This window comes from Neodiprion virginianus, chromosome 3, assembly GCF_021901495.1.
Source record: "Neodiprion virginianus isolate iyNeoVirg1 chromosome 3, iyNeoVirg1.1, whole genome shotgun sequence".
Classification (NCBI taxonomy): Eukaryota; Metazoa; Arthropoda; class Insecta; order Hymenoptera; family Diprionidae; genus Neodiprion; species Neodiprion virginianus.
Genome location: NC_060879.1, coordinates 27,462,093 through 27,486,151, shown reverse-complemented (window position 1 = coordinate 27,486,151; position 24,059 = coordinate 27,462,093). Strand labels below are relative to the sequence as shown.

Genomic DNA, 24,059 nt, shown 5'->3' with positions numbered 1-24,059 from the left:
TTCCCCTACCACGCAATGAAGGGGGTGCGGGGCGTGGACTGGCGAATCTCGAGTCTGCGCACCGGAAGTAGCCCTCCGCGATGATGGTGATGAAAATGAGCAGAATCCCTAGGTCTGTGATCCTCAGCCAAGGAGACCGCTTTCAGAATTTCCCGACGAATCCAACATGGCGGCATTACTTTACCTGTATTCGCATAATTCGTCGATTTCTTGCAATTTTTATTGCAGCACGTCTCGATTCATCATGTCTTAAAATTTCTTCTTGGTAACCAACCGAAACATATCGATGTGCACGTAGCCCAAACGTGAATTATTTCTGATTTCATCACTCGGTAATCGCTCCTCACGCTGGTTCAGATTCTGATATGGCGGCGACGCCGTTCACCAACGGTGACTTCATTTGCCAATTTTATACTCTGGCGGATAGATTTTTCGGCAGAGGTGCGATCCGTCAAAACGGTGGCGATGGCTGGAGTGACAAATAAAAAATGTTGCTTAACAAAACTGCAATCCAACAGTTGCTCGCCATCATTTTTTGAAAAATTCCAGCACAGAAAACGCAGTCAATTCTACATTATGTCAATAAAAATGACACGTGAAGTGATTGTTACAGAGGTATAAAATACAGAGTTCCGCGAAACTTCGTTTTTTAAATAAATATATGATCAAACAACACAACCTGTACTTTGCAATATGAAAAGATTTGGCATTCCCTTGAAATTCAAAAACTTCAAGATGAGATAATATTTTTTAATACGTGGGACGCGATTGTAAACGGTCCGCCAAGTTTTTATTTTTAAAAATCACTTTATATGTTTGTGATAAACGCAAAGTGTATCACATTTGTGAAAAGCAGTAGTCGCTCCACGATGAATTCAAGGAATAAGAAAACGACGGCTTTAGGTCCTGAAAAGGTTCCACAAACATTTATTTCCCTGGGGTAGTTTACAGTCGAGCGACATGAACTCTCATGCGAGTTATGACATATTAAACACATGTGGCCTCAAAGCGCGACGTGCAAGCTCTCCTCCTAAGCTCCCGGGTAAAACTTTGCAAATCTATTTTTAACTCATCCAGACACTAATGTCGTGTTCTGGATTTTAAGCTATTTGCACAAACCTGATTATCACGTGAATTCGAATCGCCGTATCAAGCCCTTCGAATGCCAAAGGATATACTTCACCTGCCGAACCCCCAGGGATGTTAGGACTTTAAAAAAAAAATCACGCCCTTGAGTATAAAGCAAAAACTAATGGGGGGCAATTTAGAATTTTTTTTTTATCGCGACTGATCCATCGAAGTCCTGCCACTCTCCTCGACTATCACTCTTCCGATTATCGCATGCGGATATAGAATTGTATGGTCGAGTGCCAGGGTCCTACTGACGTCATGGCCCAGCTACGGATCGCATATCGGATCGTCGCGATCAGAAAGAAAAGACGTAGGCTGTCCATTAATACTCTGGTGAGGCTACCTCAAGCCCACCTGCTCACCTGGTCGATAAGGCTTGACCTAGTACTTGTGCTTCTCATCGACTCTTGGTTTACATATAAAAGCAAGTTTTTCGTTCGATTTTTTTCCAACGTCTAAGTTGCTGGCAACTTTGTGAAACTATGTTTATCACGGTTGTAGGCGAGCACGGTATTACGGTTTTGGAAATTATTCTGATCGCAAATTTTCCGTTGGTCAAATCGTGGAGACTGACGGGCTGGAAAATTGATGACAATTTTGCATTGCACATGTATCTGCTTTACGCGAAAATTTATAGCCAAACATCAGTACGCGTTAATTGTTGAAAGAACAATTGCATAAGGAGGGCCGGAGTGATCACTCAAATTATTTTCGGATTTAAACATATACATTTATTTCATTTTGCAATAAACCTAGAAAGCATGTAGCGAGTTCATGAGACCGGAAGACGTGCATTTCACGAGGAAAATTTATTTCGTAAATCATAATGTGGACTAAATTTACATTCGTTTAACGTAATTTAATCGTGATATCTGTATAAATCATTTAGTATTCTTCTATATTAATACTATACGAACTTTTTACTAACTCCTATATTTAGAATGAATAATAAGGAGCTTAGTGATCTATACTAATTAAAGTGCAATTAATGGCATTGGTTATAGTCTCTAATTTGGGGGACCTGGTTACCTTTACAAAATTACACCAACAAAATTAAAATACACAGTATCCTTAATCTCCATACATCCTACCGAGCTTTCAGTCGCTAAGCAACGATGCCGTTTGTTTAAATTTTCATGAATTTTTTCGAGCATATTCGGAAGGTAGAGTAATGTTTGAAACATGAACTATAATCAACATTTTTCTTCTTACTGTGCGTTTCAACGTAAAGCAAATATAATATGAAGAATCTTGAAACGCTATTATGCATTCATCTAAAGAGTCTTTTGCCTAATTGTAAGTTGAACCTTCGTTTCCATATTTTCAGGTACCCTGCCGCTTTGTAATAAATCTCCTCTTCCCACTGTACGCCACAACAAAGGCTCTAAACCAAGACAGTTTGTTGTACCCAAGATGCGTATTTTTGAAACTCTTGGAAGGAAGAAAATTATCAACATTACGGTCCACGAATACTTGAATCTCTTTGAGGATCCAAATTGACGAAGTGAAATTAGTCGCGAGTCTTGTTCCCCACTGGTTAAGCCGTGACTGCGACTTTCTCCCAGGTCAAAGTTCAAAAAAACGAACTCCAAGTCTGACGCGTGCCTTTTACCCGCGACGGTTCGTGCCGAGAGTCAAACGCGGGACGCAGCTGTCGGACAACCCTCCCTATCCCGACCCTAAATCGTCCTCGTTGGTGGACAAAGATATCGAACCCGGCCGCCCGTCAACTTACGTGGATTGAATTCTGCCACGTGGCAGGTGAAGTGGTGATACCAAGGAAGTACCGGATGTGGCGTTATGGCAGTCACGTGGCTCACTATATGCAGGTAAGAGGATAACTTCAACCCCCGCATTTGAAGTGAATAGAACGCGGGATATTCGGGGCTCGTGAGCTTTGTACCTATTATTGATTCACTGTTGTTTCAAAGCCAGGAACGGTGAACTCCGCATGAACCGGCCACCTTTCGGAATTGAACGAAGAGTTACTAAAAGGTCGGTTGTTGAGTCACTTGTTTTGACGGAAGATTCGATATTGTCTAAACATCGCAATTAAACCCGGCACGTAAATAGTATACCTACTTGGATAAACCAGATATGAACAGTTAATGGATAAACTTGTCTCAACTTATTGTTAGGGTGAAACCATTAAAAGAATTTACGCCGTAATCAGTGGGGATGATAAAATTTTAATAACTAGACCTAACTGTAGTTACTTCAGACGATTTGAAAAGCGAGGAAACCAGTAATGTACCGAAGTGGAAAACGACCGTCAACCCACAAACATTTTGAGACTATACATAGTTCCTACAACCGCAAGCATCTGTCCCTGAAGTCGCAAATTCAAATCGACGCAAATTAAGTTATGGTAGCTTGCGAATATGAACGCCGAGTGCTGCTTCAAAGCCTCATCTCCTGCTATGTAGTATACTATGATTGACGCGGTATTTTCGACTAATCTTAACAATGTTTATAATCCTAGTCAAAGGCTGCGTTGAAAATTGGGTCAAACCGTAGGACAAATGCACCGGTCTTCGTCGCCTTAACATCAATTGTGGCTATATTTATTACGTGTGATTGATTTGTATGGCCACAAATGGTACCCAAGATGCTTTGATTTACGTAAACACCAATGTTTCAACAATAAAGTGTATCAAGTACCAAAAACTTCTGCTTTATAATAAATTGAGTGATTGAAAACCGTATTAAAAAATGCAGAATTTAACTATATTTATTCACTAGTTTGTAGTAATTATGACAAAACGTGACATCAAAGTTTTGACGATTTGACATGAATGTGAATTTAAACATATCTTTGACATTCAGATTCCGAGATATAAACGTTTGAAAAAGTGATTGTCCAAATATTTTAAGCTACAAACTTGTGAGAAGGTGGTTGTTCAAATGTTCAAGTTACTTCGAGGAAAAGCTGTAGAACAATTGAGAGGCCTCTGGTTCTACACTTCATCCTACAGAGAATATCCTACAGGATCTTTTCAGCAGAAATTTTATCCTAGATAGTGCGAACCTGCGGAATGAAAATCCCACACAGTGCGGTCCTACAGAAAATATTCGATCTGAAATGATAGACATAATCTTTTCTACAGAAAAATTACCCAGCATAGCACGATTATACAAAACGTGAGTTTCGTATAGTTGTATAATGAAATTTAATACACGGCAGTTGGCCACTCAACTCCGATAAGTCCTAATATGTAATTAAAGCGTTCGTAATTTCAATATATTGCCAACAACCACGAATATTTCTAAGCTTCGAGCATGAATGTATTCTGTTTATTCCTGCTATAATTACAAAAGCTAATTGAAATACTAATTGGGATCATGTTTATTTTTGAGCCAGTATGCATTCCAGATCTTCTACCTACAGGAGGAAATGAATACCATCTTACATCGTGACCCCATTGAGATGAAAGTGGCCCTCGATGGCTGAACTAGGTCAGAAGCTTCACCCCTTCCTTTACCTGACGACTTTTACCCTATGTCACCACTTAATTACTCACACAGCTATTTACACGGTAAAGCAAATGCAGAAGCGAAGGCCAGATCAAAATTTCGAATTTATGAAACCACGTAGAATCCGGTGATTCCCGAATTAGCTGATAAATATATGAAAATTTTGGTATGGCATAAGATATAATTCGTATGCACTGACGATAGTCGTGTTGAATAAAATAAATCTACCTTGATGAAATATAGAAACGTCAATTTGAATAAATTAATTGTCACATTGAATTAAAAATCAGCCGTGAAGACAGGTATGCGAATTCTTCGTAACTCTAGTATTCGTTTACATTTATTCCTAAGAAGTATAGGTCAGAGATTTGATGGGAATGGAATCATTGGCTTCTTAATGGTTTCTCCCCCACTACGCAATCATTATTAACAATGAATGCGATATTTCTAGCAAATTTGCACGATCGTTATTTCTTGTGATTCTTGCATTGACAATGGAATTTAATAATAATTATGGTTGTATTATTACGTCGCAATTTATCAAACTATAAATAATAAATTAATATCGAACATCAGAAACGACTTTGCAATAAAACTTCATTCGATCACATAACACAACAGATTGTTTATTCTTATAAACGACACTTTTTACCTACGTATACTGCGTATTTTGGAGTATGCACACCGTAGAACATTCAACCAACGATAAAATTAGATCGAATCGCCTAAATGTAGGCGGGTACGCGCCAAGTGTATCTTCAGTTGTCTAACTACGGACGAAATCATCCTGTTGAATGTAACACGGTACGCATTTTCGAAAATGAGCATACTGGATGTTTCCCAGTAAGCATGGCCGTATCTTGGTTTGTCTACCACTGTTGCAAACAAATACCTGTACCAGTTATCGGTAGGTAGAACGTTTCAAGTCCTTAAAAATGAGTAAAGTGACTTGACTTGACTTGACTAAAGTGATTATGACTGGGTAGATCTGTTTTACCGATTTTTGTTTCCCTCGGTGGTAGGCAGCCCAACATATTGCGGTGTTTATTCGAAAACACCCTGTATATGTTACGTTGGAAATATTTTTTATCGCATTAATTTACAGGGTAACCCAGGACACGACGGACCCTCTAAGCTATTAATTATTTTTTGTGGCTTTTGAGCAGCGGATGCAAGTTGTTCGGAAGTATCATCGATGAATGTCAATACGAAAATTCGATTTGCTGTCCCCACAATCAACGATGCCGCAAAAGATATTATATTAATCATGTATAATATATTATATTATATACGTTGCAGGGCAGGAGAAAAAATTCAATAAATATCATTTTCATATCGTGTATGTATTACAGGAATAGTAGCTGATCAGCGTTGAATAATAATCAATATTGATGTTTCGATGCCTACATACCTCGTTCTACATCGTGTTTTTTGCAAGAATTCAAATTTACTATATAAATTCACCACTAACAATGAGTAAACGATTGAAAACGTCTAGCGTAGTAAAAATTTTACGCATAGTTTTCAACGGCAGAATTTCTCGGTACGTATACCCGCTACTTTATCCACAGGTAAAATTGCTGACCAAATGATATATTTTCTATTACGCATCGCTTGAATTACGTATCACATCATCTGCAAGTTCTCCGTTAACAGCGGCTGCGCAAATATCATCATCCAGCATTGTTAAGTGATTGCCATTCGCGTAGTATATTTTCACATTAGCCGAAGTGACCTGCAAGAAAGGCGTGATTGTAGTTCCTGAACTAATTGAAAACAGTGTTACAAGCTGATAATGCACTAGCACTCGTTTTACAGTTCAAATCGTACGAAAATTAAATTGCTTCATACACGTAATTTCTCTTATGTCAAAGGTCCGAGACGTCGCTTCAACGTCCACGGAAGTAAATCGTTGACAGATAAAAACTCACCGATCCTAATCCGTAGTCCTCTGATGAAACAGAATTCTCGGATATTTTAGGTTTCACTAGGATGATGGAAGATTTTATGGGTGGTAATTCTGAACACTCATAACTCTTGAGAGCTTTCAGTCGAGAATAAATAGATGAGAAAATGATTTTTTGATCATCTGGTGTGACATTCGACTGCAAAGGTTCGGGCAAATTTCTCATAAACACTGTTAATTTCTCATCCCAACTACTGCAATTTTGCAATTCTGAGGTAAGCTGAAACAACAAGAATTCACCTTGCATGCTGACAGTTCGTACTTACAAAATATATTCCTAATACGGAAATAACAATTTATCACGTACATCATCTAACAAAGTCAACATTCACTACAGGAACGAGAATAAAAAGAGCAAAATTAATAGATCAAGTCATAAAATTGAGGGAATGGAGAGACAGCTATGATAGTGCAATATCAAAACAATATCGAGCTAGTAACGTTTTTCAATTAAATTTACATGACGTAGATAACTGTGACCAGGTTGAGATTATTCATATGCGGAAACTCACTAACTTTTGCGACGGACAAGGGTGCCACACTATTCATCATCGCCACTATGGTATAAAATTGCATCTGTTCATCAGATTTTTCAAGCAAAGATCCGACGAGTGCTTTTGTATAGAAAGGTGAACCATCAAGCAGCACGAGGCGACCTGTGAACCCTTGCTTTTCCAAACGCCTTGCAAGCTCCACGGCAAAAATACTTCCAAAGGAGTATCCGACTAATACAAATTCTCTGCGCTCGTTGCTTTTTGAGTTAATATGCTGTGGATTGGCAAAAATGAATATCACACACGAGTAAAAGATCGATCAATCTGTTGTAACCGTGGGGTAAATTACGAGAGAATTTCAGTATTCAACGGGCCAATAATACTTTAAGATGTGTGGAGATGATCAAAGATGATGCGGGGAGATCTTGTTGGATTCCAGATAAATTTCTCAGATGTCTGGGAGGTTTTACGAATACCAAAGAAAGTTAAAAAATTTCTAAATAAGATTTCAGGTGTTGCAAGACAATGTTCGAAGAGAATGTTGAAAGATATTAAGGATAAGGAGACGTGATGTACACAGTTTTGATGCTAATTGACCCCTCGGTTATGACTGTAAATCATCAAAGTTTGCGTAAATGTTTCTTACAGGGATAAAATAATCAGTCATTTCGTGAATCGACGTTAAACTCGTCGGAACTGCTGTAGGCTGGAAACAAATCGCTGGAGATTTGAGTTTACTAGCCAACGATTTGAATACGGTACACGTTCCCTCGATTCCAGGCAGCATAAAGACTTCTTTTCCAGTCTCAGTTTCAGTTGTCAGGTGCACGTAAATATTTTTATCGAGCTTGTCCACGTCTAACCTACGAATAAGCAGCTTGATGCCAGCAAACTCATCTATTTCCTGCACCGTTCTTGTTTGTCTTTCGTCTTCTATGCTATCTTTCATAGCCATTTTTTGAAGCTTGTGGAAATTGAGAACACGAATATCGGATGTGGTTAGGATTACGTCAAAATCACGTTCCAAAGTCTGTTTAATTTCAACTGCCGTCATAGAATCCATCCCTAGCTCCGACAATGGTGTGTGCATACTGATATTTTTGAGGTCCTTCAATCCTACGAAAAATTAGATACAGTTTGGACAAGTTTCCGAGTTTACGAAGAGAAAAGTAACGTACACATACGCATAATAGGGTAGTTTTTAACTTGGATTTGGAATAATTTCAATCGTAACGCCCCCCAGAGATGTACTGGATTGTTCGAAACTAATGTCCTTAAATTTTCAATCTCTGCCGTTAATGAAAACCCTTGAACAATAAAATTTGGAGTTTCCCTATTCAAGGACGATTTTCAGATAAGAAAAGTAACTTTCGTTTTTCTCATTTTGAAATTCAAATCGTCTGTTAAAGATATGCATCATCAGATCCACGAAAACACAGAAATATACAATAAATGAATCGATGATTAAGTGAAAACACCTGGAAGTAATATGTGAATATTAATTCACCTCCGCAAAATTAAGACAGGTACCTATATACATACATATTTTTGTTATATATTTCTATATAAGTATACTTCGCGTAGAGAAATACTCGAAATGTTATACCAAATAAGAAACAGATATATCCGGCGCACATACTGAAGATTCGTACCTATCTGATCTAAACTATATTTAAAAATTTTAACTCGCGGATTGTGTATATTTTCTGTTGAACAATTTGCATTTTACGATGAGAAAAATTTTCGTCCGCCCAAACCATTTTCTCATCTACGATCAACCCTGCGTAGAGTACACCCTTTCTTGACAGTGTAAGGGCTTTCATTGACATGTTGTTGAAATTTCAGACACATTATTTTTGAACGGTTTGTGATAAGTTTGAGGTCGTCCCGACTGAAATATCTGCCGATCCAAATTATGAACGACCTACCATGACGCATGTACCTACGATAAGATACATAGGGCTGGACATTGCGTAAATCATTAAGAAAAAACTGTCATCGGGGAATCTATTTGAAACAAAATACTAAAACGGATAAGACTAAAATTGTATTTCCATACCCATTATATTTAGGACTGTCTCGATGATATTTCCAGCTCCATGACAATGAGTAGCTTTGTCGGCAACCACCATGCTGGATACGACTGGACAGTTCTGTTGTAAGAAACCGTCGAGCACTTGCAGACATGAGATAATTCTCTGTTGTAGGGTGCCGCCTATGACAAGCTCCTTGTGTTCTTCATTCATGTCAGCTACCAGGCCAACGTCACCAATCGCCCCCCACTGAACGGCTAAACCAGGCAAGTTCTCTGCCGCTCTTCTCTCGCATATTCTTTCCATGATGGAATTGGCCATTCCATAATTGGTTTGTCCAACATTACCTCTGCCACAAGACACTGACGAGAATATCACAAATTGCTTCAATTCAGGGCACAACGTTCTTGATAACTTATCCAACTGTTTGGTAGCCCTAGCCTTGGCTCTGAAGGATTCTTCGAATGATTCTACGGTTTGATCTTCGTAGAGGGCGTCCCTCAATACAACAGCCAGGTTGAAAATAGCATATACTGGACCAAGCGCTGCCGCTTTTTTCAGAATGGCCTCGCAGCCCTCGTGTGATGAGGCATCCTCTCCCGCTACTACGAGAATTTCGACTCCGTAGCTTTTCCAAATGTCAATGCGCATACGTTGATACCCACTACTAATTCCCTTTCGGGAGGTGAAAACTAATTTTCTAGCTCCCCGAAATACGAGCCAATCTGCTAGCTCAAGACCAAAGCCACCAAGGCCACCAAGAATCAGATAACTGCCATCTTTTGAACAGTAGTAACGAGGAAGTGCAAGAGGAAGGTGAACATTGGTATCGTTACTAGATTTTACAATCACCTGAAAAAAGGATTTTCTTAGTAAGTTCGCGATGTATTCGTGTGTGCTACATTCACTCTAAATGTATGACACGCGGATCGAACCTTTCCGATGTGTTTTCCAGCTGCCATGTATCGAAATGCAGCTTCGACTTGGTCTATTGGAAATACGGTACGAATGAGGGGCTTAATTGCACCAGCCTTCATTCCCTCAGTGAGCATTGCTGCCAGTTTCATTTTTTCAATAGAGGAAGCGGTAAATAAGGTATCCAAGAAAATTCCATGGAAACTGATGCCCTTCAGAAAAGCTTCCATTCCAATAGGATTGTCTGCCGCAAGATCAAATTTACCAATTTCTAGAAAACGTCCACCCGTTGCTAAACAACGAACAGATGCTTGTAACTTTTCTTCTGCCAAGGAATTCAACACGATATCCACGCCTCGTCCACGAGTTTCCCGCAGAATCAGTTGCTCGAAACTCGTATCTCGAGAATTTCCGATATGATCGTCATCGATTTGTGGAAATTGTTTTCTGATGAACTCTCGTTTTTCTGGTGTACCCACGGTAGTAAAAACTTCGCAGCCTCCGTGAAGTGCCAAAGTTATCGCTGCTTGTCCAACACCACCGGTTCCGGCGTGTATCAACACTTTGTCTCCTTTCTTCATCTTACCACTCAACATGAGCGCGTAATAGGCCGTTCCATAAACAACAGGCACCGTAGCTGCGTCCTCCAACGTCCAGCTATCCGGCACCGCCCAAAGAAGATCCCTGTCGCAGACACACAAATTTGACAAGGCCCCGGTCCGGACCATTCCCATTACTGCGCGACCGTTTGAATCTCGTCCTGAGAATTCAAATCCAATTAAGTTTCCATGCTCTTGTCTCGTTTTTGGGGCCACTTCCACTAATTTTCCGGTAGCCAGCATAACATCACGGAAGTTTAACGATGAATAATGTACCTTGATAATATCTCTCTGCTGTTCGTCAGGCTGAATTGTACCTTCAACCCAATTAAGTGTGCTCAAATCACCACGCGTATACTGATTTATCTGAGCATGGTAAACTGGTTTAAGTACCAATGGTTCCATCGGGAAAAACCGATAAGATCCCCATAATTTTCCTGAACGTAGAACATTGAGGGCCAGGTCTAGTTGTAATTGCTGCGAGTAGAATGGATCGTTTAAAGAGAACTTCGGAGCTTGCGAATCTTGAATCAACAGTCCTCGCACAATTTCACCGCCTGGTTCTTTTCGCAAGCAGTTAACCAGTCCGATGAGTCCACTTTCGTAATCTCCTTCACTTACAAGAAGTACTCGGTTTCTGTGACGAACGGCTTTATCTTTCTCCCCCTTCAGAGCAGCTTGCAGAGTCTCGATCCATGTGAATTCATCGTTGTTGACTCTTACCACGGTAGTCAATGGAAACAGTTGTTGTTTTCTACGTAGAAGAAGTAGTAATTCTTTTGACGTAGATTTCTCAAGAATGACATCAAAGTTTTCGCTCACGTCACTTCGAAGACTATCAACATTCGCATTCAGTGGCTCTCTGGCAAGTATAAAACCTGTGTCTTTTATGACCGCTTGGACCTCTTTCAACACTCTGGCATCCTTGTGCCAAAGCAGTCCATGGGTAACAACTAGAAGGGCATCTAGTTCGGCGGACAATTTTTTAGGTTCCGAGATTGTAATACCGTCGGGTACTGCATCAATCGCAATTTCGTGGAGTGGAGCGATGACATTTATGTCGGCTTGTAATAATGGTAAATTATTTAAAACCTTCTGGATCAGAGGAGATATCAAACATTCAGATAACAAATTTTCGACTACGCCAAACAATTCTATGGTTTTTATTTTCAGAGTGGAATGATTCTCAAGCACTATCTGCGTAGCAATGTTCGTCACCACTTGGAGTTCCGTGTCAGCTTTATCGCGATGCGCTACAAACTTGTAATTCTCAAGAACCGGATCTCCATGCAGTCTTCTTCGGGGAATAGCACTAGCTTTCAGCCCACGTATTTCTACTCCTCCTGAGATGATAATGTCCATATCTTTGTGAAACTCCACTGAGAATACTGCAATGATAATATGAACACCCGATTAATAGGAATTTTTGGAGACGCTTAACTGATGCGATTGTGTCAGCAAAACCATAAAGCAAGGAGGACTGCCGCTGAATCCGACCACCTTTGGATCTCAACGACGCCCATTCGTCAAGTCGTGAGATTTTGTTCAATCATGTTCAAGTACCGTGGGCGATTTCAGCCGAAATATAGTGAGTTTCAATTTCGAAATTTACATGAACAAAAATTCGGCGATTGTTAAAGTCCGACAATTTTTATTCGGTGGTTACTTGGAATTTGCAAGTTATATCAACAAAAAGGACGTAGTTATTGGAGTTCCAGAGTCACGGTTTGGTCACCAAATATTTATGCGTAGAATAAAAATCAGTAGGTCGACAATTTTACATCCTTGATTTCCTTTTATAATTTTTTTAGTGAGTGAAAATGTTATTATATCGCTGAGATATTTATGAGATGAAAGTTTGTTGCATGCACCTCAATGTTCGGGTAAAGCTCTATAGCTTATTACCTTTTTAAATGTATCTCATAAACTGTAAAATATGTGGAAGCGATAAAACATCCATTCTCCTAAATTGCAGAGTGATGTTACCACGCTTCTACCGAAACTGTACAAAAATAATAACAAAGATGATCTTTTGCGAGTGCTTAAGTGTTGAAGATATGTTTCAATAAATATCGGAAAAAAAAGCAAACTAAGTTGGAAATGTCCAGATTGGTAGAATATGAATACCTACTTCGGATTCCAACCAATTCTTTGACATTTGACAGCAGTTTGTAAATTTATTTCATTCATATCCAGCTTCGGCGATCTTCATAGTAATGCGTTTTCAAATTCGAGTCAGTGAATAAAATACATCTACACTAGTAAGACAAGATATAATTGTTTGGTAACAATCAAGATTTCTCAATACCCGAAAATTCAATGATTATATTTCGGAAGTATCGTCCAAAAGCTTCAAAACGATTACTTGTTCAAATTTGTAGAATAAAGGCGACCGAAGATACGAACACTTAAAAAAAAGCACGTTTCCAATTTCTGAGCGCACTTAATAATTGCAAATTCCGTATAACTAGCAAAATATTGAAGTTGAGAGTAAGAAAATACGAAATTTCTAGATAGATTCACATTTTCCACATAGTGTTCAAAAAAAATTACAGAAAAATTGAAAACACCAATCTTAATTCCTGATTAATTATACAAAGATTAGATGTGGAATGAGTCTAATATTCTTGATAAGGATTGTGATTCTTACCTTTCTCTTTATCGGGCATTGATCGGAGCTGATCAGAATGCGCCTTTGCATCAATAACAAGCTTCTGAATACCGGTGGGAACGAATAAGCCTCGAGTGTCAATTCCAAGAATTTTTATTTGCAGCATATTATCCATGAAGGCTTCCCAATGCCTTTCCCATGCTATAAGACCTTTGGTTCCTTTGACCGATGCCTGTTTTAAGCCCCGAAACAATCCCGCATACTGATATCCCCTAAGTCGCAACTCTTTGTAGATATCTCTAGTTGTCAGGACGAGTTCATCGCTGTTTTCCGGTAACAACTCGGACCTAGTGCGTTCTGAAGCGGCGTTTAAAACGGTGCGAACGAACCCCGTGACCACAGAAGTACCACCTTCGACGACTTCAAATCTACCTGAGCCTAAGAAAAAGTTCCGTTCAAGTTAGTACGTGCGCTGATATTTCAAAAGATTCATAGCACTATGTTAGCATGGAATAATCACGTGGAACGTCGGTGATTCTCACCCTTGTGAACCGTGAGTTCGAGTGTAAGATCACCCTTTTTTGGAATAGTAGTAGCCCGGTGAAATTTCACGTTTTCGAATACCACCGAAGTTTCGTCAAATCGTTGTGCTTGCATCATTGCCACTGTTTGCCAAATGCTTTTCAGGTAACCAGTTGCAGGTACCAAGTTTCTTCCATCGACAACATGCCCTGCCATCGCTTCAAACTCATCTTCAGCGAGGTCTATATGAACGACTCTCTCTCCAGCTGTAAGTTTCTCAATCTTATCACAACGCGTGACCCACCAGTCCTCGGTATGGTCCCAACGTACCAACGGGGAAATCGTAGGAGTCTCACGGCTGACCGGATATTGAACCTTGGGGTAAAACTTACTCATCTGTGGATTCAAACCGATTTCATACATTTTCCCAATGGCAATAAGTAAGAATTCCAGGTAGTTTTCAGTTCCACCTTGAGTCAAAGTGATATTGATTCTGTTCATTGGTAGGCAATTATGCGGTCCCATTCGAATCGTTATTGCATTTTCCGGTATCAGGCTTGATACATTTTCGAATTTAACCGGGTTCATTAAGTTTTCAAAGCAGTACTCAGGCGAGAAAAGCCGATCCGAACTATTTTCGCACTTGTTGCTTCGCACCCACTTCTGGCTACGCGGTTTTGGATTCGGAATAACTCGTCGCAAGTAAGTTAGTTTTTTCGGACCAGCTGCTACGATATTTTGACCGTGATTGGTAATGCCGGTGTAGGTCTCATTTCCATCAAATTCAACGTAAGCCTGGAATTGAGTATTTCTGATAATTCTTATATCTGTTGCCATGCTATCTTCAGTGAGAATGTGATGTTCAAATTCCAATTCAGGGCTTCTTTGAATCGTCTTGTTACTTATGATTTACCTTAGTTGTAAAATTTTTCCGACATTTCTCTTGCTTGCCAGATGAAGAATTCTCCGTAACAACGTCATTAATGACTTCAGAATTCGGCTTCGGCAGAGGCGTCAAATCTTCATGATTAGAAATATCGTTTGCTGAAGATTCGAGCCATTCTCCTCCTTTTGTGAGTAGATTTCCTTTGAAGTGTGCCACCAGAACTGCCTGTTCCGCAGTCAAACAACCATCGGCGTACGCACAGCCCAAGATTCCATCTGAATACCCAATAACGTAATCCGGCGCGATCCCTAAGGATGATAATACATCGACTAAACCAATCTGTAAATGAATAAACATATGTATTTATTACCAGGATTCATTAGATCTGCATTATTTTATCGATTTCATTGAAACAATATTATTCGACTAGAAATATCGATGTCTTTGCCAATCTTGTAACATTCAAGGTTACCGTGTAAACACTCTACCTGTATTGCAGTGGTACCAACAAGCGAGTTTGTAACGTTGTTGATGGATTTCAGATCTTTGGCGTTGAATATATCAAAAATGTCCACGCCGTAAGATCTGAGAACGCTGTTGCACTTCTGTAGAGCCTTGGCAAATACCGGGACTTGCAACAGACTTTGACCTGATCAAACATTGAATTAGTTCGCGTCTTATTGTGCGTTGCGATACCATAAACTAACGTTCATACAGGCATTCGTACTAATTGTAAGTAAATCGATTCTGTGAATGCAACTCGCCACTTTTAAGGATATGTGGATTTCGACAGCAGCACAGAAAAGCACCTTGTAAGGTATACGCTATACTAGTGTAATATGATGAATTTTAATCTAATTTCTGTATAATACAATATCTAAAAGATAGACCAAAGCCGTGCTTATTATCCAGGATTTATTCCACGGTTTAGTACATCAGACTTACCAATTTTTACCCACTCAGAACCAAATCCATCGAAAATCAGCGTAGTCGACAGTTTTGCACCCGAGTAATATTGTACATCTCTCACGTTTTTCCTCGATACGCCTCGGGAAGGAAGTATCGTGTATCCACGGTATGGATGGCCGGGAATCTCTGTAGCGTGTAAATCATGGAAAAGGCTGACGTATTCCACATCTACTGGTCTGCTCTCGAGCTGTTATCATTTAATTTTTGTATAATCAATGGCGTGATGAAATTTACTAATTGCGTGAAAATAAATAAACCCTGACTGTGCGAAACATGAATCGTTATGCCGTATTTTCTGTCGCATAAATGTTGTTCGGGAAAAAAGCCAATCTACGTAATTTTTACGATCGATATGTTAAAATGGGGTGTCTTCGAAATTGTAAAAGAATTGGGCTTATTCAGATTATCTTCACGCTTTCTCGAAAACCTTCCCGCCATTTCTAATTTTCGTTAGAGGAGTCTTTGACAAGAATTACAGTCTTGTAAGTGATATTCAACTGTATGAATCAGGATCATTGAGAAGCACATATCAAATTATATAGGTATCAATATGAATCATAGGCGAGTGCGAAAATGAGCGATAAGGATTTGGCCTTCGTGGTGCTTACGATACTTTATGTAACAAGGGTGTTTAATTAAATGTTTTTTTTTTTTTATAGCAGAGTATAAGAAAGAATCCTTTTTAGTACTAAAACGTAAAAGAGCACTTTTTTGTAGTACGATGCTCTTTTGTTTCGTATCGCAGAAACGATTATTTTATGTACGAAACGGAAGTAAGAAAAGACGCGTAAGCCAACAGCACGCAAGACAAATAGTGCATTATGCAACAAGGAAACGTTCAACTTTTGTCCCCGTGTTGCATACAGGACTTTATTTCCGACTCAGCTCTGGTCACATTATTGACTTGAAATGAAGGACTCTATATATGTTTCGCAATATTGGGTGTAAAATTGAAAACATAGATTAATAATGGAAAAATGCACTCTCAAAAAATGCATGCAATTAGTATGCGGGTGTGAGTCCAGGGATGGAGGCCTTGATGAGGGTGTAAGGGGCAAAGGCTCCACCGGGTGGGTGAAAAAAATGCGTATATCTGATGTGTTGTTGAATTGAAAGAATGTGTCATTTATCTATTCTCACAGGTCGATCCTTGTTTAATCAATTTTCTAGGAATCTAATAAATTTCAACTTTATTTATCGAAATGTTACGAATTTGTTGATGACTTTCAAAATTTTGGATTAAAAATCATTATAATTCTTTTATTCGTGCGTAAGTGTGATCGTTCGAAAGCTAGAATATTATTGAAAGTTTATAAAAATACATATGACCAGTTTTGCCAACTTTTTGAATATTCTTCACTAATCCACCCTCCCGTCGGGGAGCTATCGGCGCTCAATGCAAACGAAAAAGAGAGAAAACTGAAAAAATAATTTGCCGGAAATATGGTCTCATATTTTCCGTTAACTTTGACTTGCGGGAAATATTACCTCATATTTTCCGAAAATGCGTTAACAGGGAATAACATGCTACCTCCGTCCTGCTTTTTAGTTCAAAAAAGTTGACATTATGGCTGAGTCGGGAATAAAAGAGTTTTTTCTCCTTCTCTATTTCCCCGGTCAAGAGTCCGCAACTTCCGGCCCGCTTCACACGCTCGAAAACCCGCGTTTTTCATGCAGTTGTTGTGGGAAAAATTTAATACGTACATCGTCCAACAAAGTATTCACAGCTTCCACTGTTCGCCCGGATACGACAACAAGTCTGGGCATATCGTCATCAGGTGAGCCATTTCTGATCTTCTCTTTCACATTCGACTTCAGAAGCACGTGTGCGTTACTACCTCCAAAGCCGAAAGAGTTTATGCCAACGTAACCGCCTTCCCACGGCATTGGTTCAGTGATAACTTGGATGCGACCAGTTTTCAAAGCTTCGACTCCTTCATGTGGATGATTATAATTTAAATTTGGCGGAATGTATCCACTCTCCATAGCAATGAGAACCTATGATTAAAGTATTTTAACGTAAAGTATTTTAAAACATTTTTCGTTTCGAAAGCAGAACGGTTTTGTTTTGCTATTATAGATTAATTTGCTACTATAGAAATATAGAAATATCATTCGAATGCCCATGATCATACGTTATTTCCTGAAATGCTCCACTTTGCTCCAGCTTCCGCTACCCACTTCCATAAGCATAAGACTCATCATGATTAAAATGTAGAACGATTTAGAAATATTTAATGTAATACGTGTCCTTCAATTTTTTGGAGATGCCCCATTTTGCCCCACCCATATCTCATGAATAAAGATCCCAGATTATGACACGATAGTTATTAGGTTTACGGTTACTTTTAGTAAAAGTAACGAATGATTTTATAAACGAAGACATGACTCCGAACGAGAAATTCGGTTCAACCCCGCTATACAAAATTCAATTTCAATGAAATCAAGCCACTATCTTTTTCAGAGAAAACACAGGAATGAATTTTTGTTCCATGGAATCTGAAAATTCACAGATTCTTCTTCAAGCAGTGAATTTTAAACAGTGAATGTTAATTTACTGGAGAAATCGATATTTTTCACGAAAAATTTGCCCTCTTTACAAAGAAACAATGACGCATTTTTATTTTTTTTACAATTCACCTGACAGGTTTAAAAAATCTCTGAACAAAGTCCAAACTTCTGTGTATAAAAATAAAGATTAGGTGTTTTCCTGAAGATCAATAGAGTTGCAGGGTTAATATTTGACAGATCATCACACCTGATCACTCTCGATATGACATCAGCTTATCATAATGGCTCAAAACATTCGTAATAAATTGAAAACCAATGTAAGTTAGGAGGCTATTCAAATATTACGTCACGCTCTCAGGGCGAGGAGAACAAACTTGCGGCATCACGTTACGCTCTTTTTATGCATACTAATTTGTTTTTAGGTCAAACAATTAACATTATACGTCATATTATTAATAAATTTCTTATTCTACGGTCGAAGAGAGGAGGAGACGTGCGTGAATGAAGTAAATCACGTTACATCGAAAGAGGGGATCAAAAACTGCTTAACGATCTTCGACGTGGGGGACGGAACAGGAAGGGTCCAAAATGGCCGAAGCGGCGTGACTTGATATTCGAATGGCCCCGCAAAGAAAAGGAGAATTGTATTATGAAAATTTCATAATGGCATAAAACTGAAAGTTGTGAAAATGATGACTCAGTTTTTCGACTCCATCGTTTTTGCGCGCCCAAAATTCAGCAAAGGAATCTTCGGAACATAAAGATATTTTTTGTATATAAAGATATCTTTTCAAGGTCAAAACACGGGTCAATAGTCACCTTTTGATCGGTTTTTTAACGACTTTATGTTTATGTGCCACGTGGGACATACCTTGGCTATAGAACAAAGTCCACTTGTTGGTTCGGAATGGCCCATATTTGACTTGATTGAACCAATTCGTAGCGGAGTAGTTCGACCTGGGCAGAATACCTTGTCGATAGCTTCGAGCTCCACAGGGTCACCAACTGATGTTCCGGTCCCATGTGCTTCTACGAATGCCAAACTCGACGGCGGGATTTTGCACTCGACGTAAAATTCCTCAAGTAATCTTTGTTGCATCGTGCACGACGGATACGTGATGCCCTCTTTTTTGAAACCATCGCAATTAGTTTTGGTGTATACGACATTTGCGTAATTACGTTTTGCATCCTTCGATTTCTGGAGATAGACAACACATATAGCTTCACTTCGGGCGTAGCCATTCGCTTCATTGTCAAATGACTTGCAGCGTCCGTCGGGAGAAAGTACACCTGATAGGGTGAAATTTGCATTATATAAATTGAGGTGTTATCACTGGGAAGATGCGAATATTGGATATTCACAATGGAAGTGTCGACAAAGTGTGAATTTTCTAATTGTTAGTTTTAATTTATGGAACCTCCAGAGCTCCAGAGATAATTCAAACTTTTGGAGGTCTTTTCTTGAGCTGTAACATGCAGCTCAGACCGCTAATTCCATCTTATGGGTCATTATTCTATCTATGAATTCGAAATTCTAACCGTGTTTGGCGTCTTTTCACTATTCTTCCAAAATTTGCTTCTCAGAGTTGACCTGATTAGTATCAGTCATTCAAATGTCACCGGTAGCCAAAAGGAATAGACATCTATACGCGAAACGATGTATTCATCATGCGTAACAATCTTAGCAACATAATTTGAACCAAAAAACTGTTCAAATAATGTTTTCACCATTTTTTCTCACAGATCAGTCACACAACATTTACTTTTTTCGCTGGATTTCATGAGATTTTGACCGATTTCAAACGATTTCAATTTCCCGAGATATTCAGTGATTTCGAGAGACTTCTACCGATGATATTAACGATTTGAAGCGACTGCAAGCAATTTCCGATCCCTTGTTCTGAATTGGATTCAAATCAAATGAGTGGGAACGTAACTGTTGCGTGCCTGATTAACAGCAAAAAATTATGTATACATTACCTGAGCAGTTTTACGATTAAAATGGGGTACTTAATGAATGTAGCGCAAGGAAACTCATATGTTGTGTAATATTTTCGAGATTGTTACGTATAATAATTATATTGTTCAACTTGTAGATGTATATTATTTTGGGCAACCGATGCCATTCGAATGATTGAAACTCGTAAAGGCAATTTTCGAAATTGAATTTACGAAAAATCAATGAAATACCGATAAAATAAATAGACAGCAAATATTGCAGTACAACATTCGTTAAAACAACAAGCGATATTGATGTCAGACTCGACGATCATTTTTGGAGACGAAATGATCAATTCCTGTGCTCGCAGAATCCGATTCAATTGGGCTTGTCGAGTCTTTCTATCTTTGAATGAATTTCTCGTTTCAATATCGTAAGATTACAATCGCTTATACATGTGAAGAAACGGCCTATTTGTTTAAATTTTTTGGACACAACTTTTCGTACCAATATGAAAGAACTGATGTGACACATTCGGATGGAGTGACAGGTTGGCCCCTGCAACGATGGCTGCTTCACATTCGCCAGTTCTAATTGCCCTGTACGCACTATCCATAGCGAATAAACTGGAACTACACGCTGTATCCACAGTGTAGCTGGGTCCTGTACATCCCAACCATTGAGAGAGTCGGTTAGCCATCATGGCCTTGCTGCAGCCCAATAAACCCAATCCGTCCACCTATGGAATTATTAAAGTATTTCTCGGTGCATATTGCTTATTATCACATAAACTATACTTAATACACCCTGCATTCAACCGCTACAGTGCTTTATTCTATATATTTGGAGAAGCAATGACATGAATAATTGAAACCCGAAGTTAATCTTACGCTTTGCTGGTTCGATCGATTGGCATAAGTGAGAGAGGTAACTAATTCATAGTTTAATTGGTCGCACTCTTAATAACCGATAAAAACTGGTGATAAACCATCGCATTTTGATGAATCGATCACTTGCATTCCTGGCATTGCAATAACTCATACTAGAAACAGACTCACCCCTGATATACTTGCAACAACATCAACGACAGTTGATATCTAAAGCACGAGTGATCAGTCACGGAACCAAGTTATGTGACAAAAATTCCGGAAATGCTAGATACATAATTTCTACTTCTACTGAACATCCGCGAATTAGCGACCCCAGTCAACATACTGTTTTTGGGATAAACACCGCGAAGACGACGGATCTTAGACTTCTGATGGAGTTCCAACTCAGACGTATGTAAGATGTTTTTTTACGTCTTCCGATTGGACGTCGGAAATCAAACATATTTGGGACGTTATTTTATAAAAGATGGCCTGATATCGAAAATGAGATGTATTTGAGACAATATTTTATCGAAGTCGATCAAACCTTGAATCTGAAGATCGTTTTAGTGCAAGCCGTGAGGCAACGATATCCGAGTTGCAAGATGCGATGAAGGAGCGGTACCGGCATACGAATGATAAGTAAAAGAAAAATTTTGGTGCTGAAAAGCAGCAGGAACTTCCGACTTCGACTTTCGTCTCCTTTTTATATGCGATGTAACCGTGACACATTCTATGTATGTGAAGACTATAATAATATTCAAAGTGTCAAATCCCGATCCCGAAATCTTATAGGATTTGGAATAATTATCAGCTTGACAAGACGTAGAGTCAATGTTTTAAGAGTCTCTGATGATGAAATTGAAGTCAGGATTGTGATATTCTAAGAAACTCTAAAAATTAGCCAGTTACTGGAAAAAATTAATATTTTTAGACTTTCAAGAGTCACCCATTTAATTTCTTTCATTATACTTTATACATACGTTACAAGGTATACTGAAAATCAACTTAGTTGACTGTTATAATTTTTTTCACGATAATGGCGTATTGTTATGCAACGATACCACCAGCAAACTTATCGATAGCCACGCGAATCATCGTTACAATTACATCAAGCGTTAACTAAAATATTTATATATTCTCGTATGATTTGGCGACTCGCTGATTAAAAATTTATGAGAAAAAGCGTGGAAAAAAGGTCTTTTCCAACTTGAATCACGACGCATCGATGTTGTCTTCTACTAAGTTCGGGTTGAAAGATCTCAATCAAACCTATATCCCATTTGGAATTCAGAGATTGATCTCCTAATATCATCGAGAGAGAGAGCACTTTTAAATATTTCTGACTTTTTTCAAAATCCTGAGAATTAATGAGCATTGTACGATAATTGTTTCCGAAAGTTTGACCTGTCCCTTATAAACTCGGTTTTTTTTGTAGTAAGTTGACAACGGGCTACTGAGAAACGAATATTTTCCAATTCTCTCCATAACTAGGAAACAGGAAGTACCGGGGATCCAAAAATATGTTTTTGATAGTTTCTCAAGAGCACTCTCAAAATGCCATGAATACGCATTGATGACGAGTGAGTGCAAATTCATACATCTTAACCCACGTAAGCTTTTCTGTCAAGTTATAGGCAATTTTATCAAGTATACTACAAGTTTCTATTATTCTGACCTTCAATGTTGAGTACAGCCACTCGCGTGTCGAGTCATTGTAGCAAGCGCCGACAAAGACACCAGTATTAGTTCGACGAAGCTGCTCTGGATTAACTCCAGCGTCGACGATAGCTTCGTAAGTGTGTTCCAACAGCATTCTAGACATAGGATCCATGGTGTGAGCTTCCTTGACGTTCACGCCGAAAAATTGTGCATCCAACTTGTTAATATCGTTTATCTTTCCAGTTCGCTGAGGAACATCTGGATTTTCTACAAATAAGAGTAAATTTAAGGCGAGGGATTCGATTGAATTCGAAAAATAATGCTTGGATACGAATTGAATGTGATAAACCGTATTGAAGATTTCGAAATTGGTTTCGCTGTACTGCGTTATACCTTCTGACATAATCACATACAAATAATGCTTTACCCAGTTTCCAACGACGATCGTCATCGGTGATAAGGTCTGCCTTGTTGAACAGGTTCTCTCGGAAATGCGTTAAATTATCTGACTCCGGAAACCTCCCGGCAATGCCAGAAATCACTATCTCGTCACCCGGTTTTGGAAACGGCAATCGCTTGCTCCAAACGTCGTTTCCACTTTCTTCTGACATATTGCTGTAGTGTTAAAAATGTTTGTGATTTAACAGAATTTCGGCTACGTAAGAGTGAAGAAGAAGTAGAAAGTAGTGTGAAACTCTGTGAAGTAAGGTGGAATCGCCGTACATTTTTTGTAAATTTGATAACAATAACAGAATTTTCAAAATCTTTGTTCTTAAAATACGCAACTTCTTTTGAAATTTATTAGACATGTAGTATGAACACAATTTGCTTCTTAATTCGATACAAATTGTTCAGAATTTGCTGTACTATTTTTAAAGTGTGCCAAACAGGCGTATTAAAAAATCAAATGACACGAATAATAATTTTACAATCACGATGAAAAAAAGAAATTACTTTATATTCCATTTGAATTTCATATCATTTTTCGAATCTTTCCGAACCAATCCAAAATAATTTTCTTGATAACTCTTAATTTTACTTACAATTTTCTTGTCACAAATCACAGATCTGAACCCTGTTCAAGGATGTACAAAAAATGTTTAAAACATGTGTAACTTTACTTATTGACCGTTAATTTTTCGAAAATACTAAACCTGTACAGCAAATTCAGTTCACCATGTTCATACGCAAATGTACATTCATATAGCTACCGGTTAAATTGAAGTTGAAAATTTTACTTTGTAATATGATTATGCATAAAGCTTTCTATACATGTTTAATAAATTTACAAACCTTTTTAAGAGCCCGCTTCTGTATAGTGAAAAGTACTACCGTCAAGAGTGTCTCAAGAACCTCGAAGCTATCGTTATCTAGCGCAAAGACACCCGTGTTTTTATAACACGCATTTCCCCCGCCAAGATATATGACTCGGACCACATTAATTCATGGGAACAACGCATTTAAATAACAATTTTCCA

General features: G+C 38.6%; 1 protein-coding gene across 4 annotated transcripts; it reads right to left on the bottom strand.

The window, feature by feature from the left end:
• Positions 1–5,929: 5,929 nt before the first annotated feature.
• LOC124299498 (fatty acid synthase-like) lies at positions 5,930–23,960 on the bottom strand. Of its 4 annotated transcripts, XM_046752734.1 has the most exons (18): positions 23,875–23,959; positions 23,625–23,656; positions 23,009–23,196; positions 22,598–22,848; positions 20,558–20,789; positions 18,983–19,401; positions 17,305–17,598; positions 15,577–15,787; positions 15,120–15,280; positions 14,659–14,970; positions 13,766–14,540; positions 13,263–13,661; positions 10,034–12,000; positions 9,125–9,950; positions 7,712–8,181; positions 7,088–7,339; positions 6,537–6,791; positions 5,930–6,340 (listed from the first exon to the last, which is right to left on the bottom strand). In XM_046752734.1, exons 3-18 carry the CDS (start codon positions 23,190–23,192, stop codon positions 6,209–6,211), a joined length of 7,140 nt encoding a protein of 2,379 aa, XP_046608690.1. In that variant the 5' UTR covers positions 23,193–23,196; positions 23,625–23,656; positions 23,875–23,959; the 3' UTR covers positions 5,930–6,208. The 4 variants fall into 4 exon arrangements, with proteins under 4 accessions (XP_046608690.1, XP_046608689.1, XP_046608694.1 ...); XM_046752733.1 differs by lacking the exon at positions 23,625–23,656 and having other exon boundaries at positions 23,875–23,960; XM_046752738.1 differs by lacking the exons at positions 23,625–23,656; positions 23,875–23,959 and having other exon boundaries at positions 22,995–23,068.
• Positions 23,961–24,059: the final 99 nt, after the last annotated feature.

Coding starts and splice junctions, on each gene's coding strand:
- LOC124299498 (XM_046752733.1), bottom strand. CDS start 23,192: ATGTCAGAAGAAAGTGGAAACGACGTTTGGAGCAAGCGATTGCCGTTT. Junction 12,001..13,262: donor AATGCCCGATAAAGAGAAAG/GTAAGAATCACA, acceptor TTATCATTGCAG/TATTCTCAGTGGAGTTTCAC. Junction 6,341..6,536: donor AGGACTACGGATTAGGATCG/GTGAGTTTTTAT, acceptor CCTTTCTTGCAG/GTCACTTCGGCTAATGTGAA.